This window comes from Kryptolebias marmoratus, linkage group LG4, assembly GCF_001649575.2.
Source record: "Kryptolebias marmoratus isolate JLee-2015 linkage group LG4, ASM164957v2, whole genome shotgun sequence".
Classification (NCBI taxonomy): Eukaryota; Metazoa; Chordata; class Actinopteri; order Cyprinodontiformes; family Rivulidae; genus Kryptolebias; species Kryptolebias marmoratus.
Window position 1 is genome coordinate 29,246,097 of NC_051433.1, and position 7,815 is coordinate 29,253,911.

At 35.2% G+C, this 7,815-nt stretch overlaps 1 protein-coding gene across 1 annotated transcript in view; it reads right to left on the reverse strand.

Annotated features, from left to right (window-relative positions):
* The window catches only part of cadpsa (Ca2+-dependent activator protein for secretion a), a 203,657-nt gene that overhangs the window by 18,351 nt on the left and 177,491 nt on the right, over nucleotides 1-7,815 (reverse strand). Inside the window, 1 exon segment of the mRNA XM_037975313.1 lies at nucleotides 1,676-1,831. Coding sequence (XP_037831241.1) covers nucleotides 1,676-1,831 — 156 coding nt within the window.

Consider the following 7,815-nt stretch of genomic DNA (forward strand, 5'->3'; position numbering starts at 1 on the left):
ATTGTTCCAGACACGGACGTATCAGAACCAGAGCCTTTTTTCATGTGTTAATGATTCTGCGCTGTCGCATCTGCAGAAACTTTTTGGTGACTGTTTTGACCCTGGACTGGAGCTTTAAGAATTTGGTCCAGATCTCAATGCTGTAGGTTTTATTTGTGCTTCTGTCTCTATATAAACACAGAGATACGTTAGTCACAGTCTGTGCAGCCGTCTGGTGGGAACACGCAGCGCAGTGGCAGGGCCGGAAAGTGGGGGGGCCAATGGCCCCCTGGCCCCAGTGGTTCCGGCGCCTATGCTGGGAGCCTGTGATTACCAGCCGACATTAAGCTGGGTGCTACCACCTTCCTCAGTATTTCCTCAAAACATGTGTCCATATTGTTTTTCTGCTTCTGCCCATGGTTTGGCTCATAATCTTTATTTCTGTTGTATCTTTGGTGCCACCATTTTAGATGGAAGAGGCACGCACAGGCAATGCAATCACAAACATCTGGGATGCACATGCTCATCCACCGAGGGAGCTGGCAGATCTTAGCGGACAGGTAAAGATGACAAAACTTACATCACAGGTGCAGATGCAGAAAGCATGAACAACTGTGTCTCTGTTTTTGCAGCTTGAATAATTCCCATGTGGACTTCAAATGAAAGAAAATCTGGGTACTTTATAGAAATACATAACTAATGTTACATGTTGTTTTCTGAGGTTTTGATGCCATTGAAAATGGTGTTTATTTTTTTTATAGAATGTTTACTTTGCTGCTCTTTCTTTAATTTTATTTACCAATATTTGAGGTCAGTTCTTTTAGATCATGGTGTATTGTTCAGGCTCATGAAGAGAAATACTTCAGAAATGTGTAAAGGTGCTTTTGCACCAGAGCTTTTATGTCCATTTTACACAGGTCAGAGTTAGTTTCCTCAGAAAGTCTGCTTCAATTGGACAGGTGGACAAGCTCATCTGAACTTTGTTGCAGACCAAACAATTGAACTCTATTTCACCAGAAAACGTGGGTATTGGTTCTATCCAGGACTATCCAGCAAACTAAAAAGAGGAAGAGGACAGCTTGCTACCTCACCTGGTGCTCATACTGGGCACCTTCTTGTGAAACAGATGGATTTTTGGTTTTGGTCTTGGTCTTGACTAATTGATGAGACAGGTTTTCTTTTTCCTCAAGCTATTTTCGTTCATGTTTAGTGTTCGTTTGGCAATACTGTCCAAAGCGAGCAACTGTTTTAAATGCGCTTGGTCTGCTTTAAAAGTGCAGTGTGAAAGTTTATCCCACCCAATCAAACCAAGTCTACTAGACTTTTCTGTTGAGAAAGTGCTCTAAGTCTTTTTTTCATGAAGAGAGGTTTTACTTTTACCAGTGATTTCTATGGAAATCACAATCAACTTCATTTTAAGATTTCTTTGCTTCTTGTAGGTACAGATCCACACTGTTATAATGAACAGTAGCTCTTAGAAAATAAAAAGAAGGAAAATACCCTGTATTTGTTCACTCTAATAAAGGCTGCTTCCTGCAACAACAAACAGATAAAATGATCAATGTCTTTTTTCACATTTTGTTTAAATGTTGTTTCACAACATTAATTTAATGCCGTCTCACCCACCCGTAATGGACATACTATTCAAATGATTTGATAGTGACATTTATATTCTTCATATCCAAACATTTTTTACCGTTTTATGCAGGATTCAATCATGTCACTGGACAGCAGCTTTAGTCGGGTTTCCAGGTGTTTGCAAAACTCTTCCTCTGGCCAGTGGAGATCTCTGATGAAGGTCTGCAGAGCATCCAGTTTCCAGAAGAGGTCCTCTGACGTTGCTGATCCATTACTGTAGAACCACATGTCAGGGTTTTAATTCTTGTTTTTCAGTTTGAACACAACAAATAGAGCTCTGATTAATTTGATGAATAAAAGCTATAATTTACAGATGAGAAAACACACATTCACTTCATTTTTTGAATTCTTATCAGCTTCTTTATGCATTTTAAAATTATGTAGAAACAGAATAATAAATGGAAAAATACTGAGGGATTTATTACCAGTATTTGTTGTGATTTATTCACCTGTGCTTCTTTTTAATTTTAGTACTAAAACGTTTTAATGCTAATACGAACCTTTGCAAAGTGAGATAGTATTCATATTGACAGCATTCACTGATGCAGGAGTCATGCTGACACTGATATGCAATAAAGTGTGAGGAAAGGTGAAAACTTATGCATAATTCACCCTGTCAGTCACACACACTACACAATATTACTGAGTTAATCTGTGAATGTGTGGTAAAGATTTACTTATTTGAACTGTGGGTTTTAGGAAAAAGAGCACAAAGACGGGAGACAGGACAACACATCACAATAAATGACAAATAAAAATATCATTCCTAAATAAACAAATTTGGGTGTATTACTTCTTGTTCTATAAAGGTGTATTGCATGAATACTATGTTTATAATTGACTAGTGGTTGGGGTCATCATTTTTTTTGATGCACTGCGATGCGCACATGAATGATTCTGCATCAAAATAAAAATTTCAAAAACTGGTTAATATTTAGGAACCAAAAAAGGGATCTGTAGATTGTGGAAGTACAGTGCCCGGACAGTTTATAGTGTGGACACAACAGAGAAACAAGATGGTTGACCGAGATATGTAAGTGATGCTTTCTGTATTGAAAGCCAATGTTTGGAAGCGATTTGATTTCCATGGTGTTAAAGGGAAAAATGATGCTCACAGGAGCCACACTACATGCAGATTTCCACACAGAAAAAGTCTGGTTAGTACCTGATACCACTAACTAGAGGACCATTGACTGAGCATATAATGCAGAAAGGATGGACATTGTTCCCTGAGATGGTGAGCCTACAGAAAACTGGGCAAAGATGGGACACAGCATCCTTAGCCTTACCTGCTTTTCTCTGAGAGGAACCAGTGATATCCATTTAGTTAGCACTTAACCTCGACACCTAGCAGCAGCAGCTGTTAAGGTTGTTTTGCAGGGTGCAAATTTGAAACAGGAAGTCCGCTAAAAAAATGTAACAACAGGTCCAAAGCCAGAAAAAAACAGTTCAAGACTAACCTTGAAGGCTGAGTGGGCAAACAGTTAAATGAGTAATCCATGCTAGGATAGCTGACGATCTGTTTTGATATTCATGAGAAGGAAAGCAACAGACAGAAAGAAGTGAATTACATTTACTTGCGTTACTCTAAGTGACTATAAATTTTGTGTACTTTGAGTGATTATTATTATTATCTATACTTTTACTTTTACTTGAAAATGATTTATTTCTATTATTGTACTTAATTTTAAATCCTACCTGATACAGAGTGAAAAATGTGAACATAAACATGTGAATTAAAATCAGGAGGAGAAAAAATAATGCGGAACATAACAGTGACAGAGAGTGGATCTGTTCCTTTACAGTCAGCCGGTGTATGATGTGGTTAGAACAGAGGAAGATCCAGGAAGGAGCACTTTCCTTGTTAAATAAACCCATAAAGATCTGTATCACCAGAGAGTAAATTATAAGGCTTTTTATTTATTTTAAGACCTCGTTTAAGAAAAAAAAAAAAAAGGAGAGACACCCTCCTGCTGTAAAAAAGTAACAAAATAACTTTTATTTAATTTTGAATCTTTTTTTAATTTTTGACTTACTTTTAACTTTTACTTAAATAGATTTGTAGACCAGGAACTTTACTTGTACCTGCACAGTTATGCTTTTACTTGAGTACATTAATTCAGTACTTTTTCCACCTCTGGAAAGCGAGAATGTCAGCTGTAGGACAGGGTGCTCATTAAGTGGGATGGTGTCTGTTAGTGACAGACTTGGTGGTAGTGGAGCTTCCATGATTGGTCACAAAAAACTGAGACGATTACACAATCATAACCATGCTAATGCTGTAGTACACTATAACTTTTCCACCCTTCAACCCAAATTGTATGCAGTATACATAGCCAGTACACATAAATATGTACATTGGTCAGAAGACTTGTTAAAATACAAAATAATGTGACAGGAGCATAAATTTTGTTTTGGTTTCTTGAATAATTTATATCTTAGAGTAAAGAGAAAATCAATTCAGAGCAGACCTGACCGTAGCCCTGCAGCTGCTGGGATCTTTTAACTGACAACAGTTTGAAGAGCATTACAGATCTGTAGCAAAGCTGGTCTCATCTGAAAAAACAAAGGTGTTTTCACACAAAAGACATCCACTTCAAAGGATGAACATATTAGGTACTGGTTGGTTTAAGTTCAGGTAACTCAGGGAAGGTGTTAAAATGGAAACATATGAAAAGATACAAGTTCATAACCTACTTTTACAAATAACACATCTCAGTACTTTCTACAGTCTAAAAATAGTCTCTGTGGAATTTTAAAAATCACAACATGATGCCAAATGATAAAAAGAAAATATAATTTGGGGGATAAGGTAGATTGGTGGTCAGTGATTTTTGTTTGTTTTGTTTATTTGTTATGACTTTGCATCTTTCCATTCCTCAAAAATAGTTAAGGAGGGAACTGCTGGGATTTTGTACACAAGTCATACAAACACCATAACCATGGCATGAACATAGCTTGGAGCTTAAAGCAAACCCTACTGTGTAAAATACTTGAAACATTTTGGTAAAGTCTTCATTTATTACTTCTTAGTTCCATTTAACCCGTGTCCTGTTCGTTAGGTTCATGCTCAAAGAAAAAGTTTGTAAATATACACTAAATGCAGTTTTAATGAGCAGGAAAAGCTTCATTTGATCCCTTATACTGAAGTGACTTTGAAAAGGTAGCATAAACTATGTATATATTTTGGTGTAGTTGTATTCTACAATCTACAAATAGAAAATGAGGGATTTTCTTTACTCTGCTCGAAATAAGGGCTCTGCAACCTTTACAATCAAAAGAGTCATTTCAACCCCTTTACTTACTAAATGAAATCTGTCCAAAGTCTGAAAATGTGATTTCCAACAGGTGGTCCACAGGCCACTTTCAGTTTGTTGGGGGGCTTTTTCTGATATTTGCACTAAACCCTATTGTTTATTACATTACAAAACTAAAAATATACAATGAATGTTAACGTTTATTATATTTTTACACTTTAGGACAAAAGAAAAGGCCATATTCATGAAAAGAAGGGGAACAATTAAAATCCTTAACTATACAGGCTTATGTAAGCCACTTTTTGTTTGTAAAAAAATATTTTGGTATCCTGCTTTGAAATAATAAAGCATATTGTTCAGGTGAGTATACAAATTAGACCAGTTTGTTGGCTATGTAATTGTAACTTATTGAATTTCAAAAATAAAAACAGATACTTTAATTAATTCAACTTTAGGTATATTTTTGTCAAAGGTAAGCTTTTAGTTCTAATTCTTATTGTTATGAAATTGGCTCACTGTATTTTTGCAGAACCTCTTATTTATATGACTAGTTATCTGTGATAGGTTGGAAAATTGCACTTTATGTTTTTCTTCTTAGTAACTTGTTTAAAGGTATTCAAAATTTTTAGCATTCTGTTGGATTTAAGAAAGAAAATCACACTGTGTTGCAGGATTAGATAGATTAATGAAGGATTAATGAAGTGGTTAACAGGCTAACAAATAATTAGCACAAGCTGATCTATGTTTCACTCCTTGTATTGTATCATTCAAATATCTGCAAAAAATTTACAGAAAAACTACTAAAACTAGACTTTTCTGCTGTTACTATAAAAATAAATACAACTTTTCAAAATTGCAATGACTTTAGCACATTTAATTCATTTAGAGTTTAAAACTCATTGTACTTTTCAATCTAAAATTACAATGTAAAAAGTAAATCTAGAACTGATTTATTAATGTGATCATATTTAGAAAACTAGTTATTCAAATTTAAAATTTTGTGAAAACGTTTAAAATTAAATTAGTAGATACAGTCACTGCAAAAGAAAAATAGTCCTGTCAGTTTGAGACTGTTGCCTAGTTCATGCCAGGGCCATGTGTGTATGTTTAAAGTTGTGCATGGCAAATACACACTCTGAATCACAAGTAGCTGTCATCCAGATGGGTGGAGAAAAGTTGGGCATTTGTGGGAGGGTAACACTTTGCCCTGTTACATTTGGTACTTTGAGCATTTGGATGTTGACACTCGGCAGAGTGCTTGTTATACTCCTATGGAGAGAATAACAGAACAGAACAGGCAAAATCAGAAGAATGAAGAAAAGTGACAGAGCCTAGAAGATGCTCACAATTTTAAAAATACACCATTTCATTTTGGTAGGTACATATTAGGTCTTCAAAACCTAAAATGTTCACTTTTTTCAAAATAGTTTGGAAATCTCACCATGGGAGTCCTAGCTGCATACAATGGGTTTCTCTTTGGTATTCTGTCAATTCGGTTAGTTTAAATCGATTTTTTAAAATTATATAATAGTTTTACAAAACACACACAGACAAACATGAAGTTATATGAGGTAAAACTGTTTTAAATAATTCTAAAAATAATACAACTGAAAAATGGTGCATGCATATGCATTCAATGCCAGAAGTTGATACATTTTTTCAGCACCTGGGCTTTGAATGAAGTATTCTATAACTTCTTCCCCTTAAACCAGAGGAGTGTTTCTCCAGTAGCACAAAATGGTTCTGTTTCCTGATCCTCTTCTTAGTCAGTTTTTAGTTACTGTAAACTTTTACTTACCTTGATGTTATGTGGTAATGCATCCATGAAAACTTAACCTTTGAACATTTACAAAACAGCAGAAACATTGATAATAATTTACCTTATATTTCTTGAGTTCCACTTATGGAACAAAAGCAAGCATAAATAGCTGATGCATAAATTCTACAGGACCTCTGTTGGATCAAACTCAAAGGTAGTATCTCACTATACTGCAACTAAGCCATGCAGCTGCATTTTGAACAGCCAATTTTTGAAAACTATGCAAGCTTATTTTTGTGTACACGGATTGCAAGACTGTATTTTTGGCCGCGCACATGATATTGTTGCCCACCTCTCCCCACAGCATTCCCACAGCTCACTACGGCTTACTGTGTTTATGATCTACTAGAGTACACTTTAGAAATTAAGATAGATTTGGAGCAGTTCTTCAGTAATTATTGTGGTGTAGTATTAAGACCTGAACATGTGTTTAATCAGAGAGGAGCTCCCATGCAGGTGCTAAAATCCAGCTCTTGCATTCTTGAGATGTGTTTGAGGTGCCTGCCACAAATTTAATTTGGATTTTAGATGCAGGTGCCAACTCTGCAACTGAGTGTTGGAATTAGAGAAAGAGACACTTCTGCATGAATGTGAAACTTCAACCATAGAAAAAAAGACAAAAAACAAGATTCAAAATGGAAAGAAATCAAGCTACAGGAGGAAATATAACAGGTGTCCCAAAACATTGTGGCTGTATAAAAGTGTGAATGCTGAATCAACATTCACACTAATGTTTTCCTGTTTAGAGTTTCTTGTGTACATTTTTAAACTGTAACTTCAACATAACTTCAGCCATTTTAACCATTTATTTACCTAAATGTCCCAGTCATTCAGGACATTACAGGTAAAAGTTTTGCTTTTTTTAACATTTATACTTTTAGAAAAAAAATACTTTATTTTAAATATTTTTTCCACTGAAATAAATGAACTCTTAAAATCTTTAAATTGTTGTGCTTTAAACCAATCAATCAATCAAATTTTATTTGTATAGCACATTTCAGCAGCAAGGCATTTCAAGGTGCTTTACATAATTAAAAAACAAAATAAAAACAGCATGTGACAATGAATAAACAGTAAGAAAGAGACAAACATCAAAAACCCGCACTCTAACCCTAATTTAGC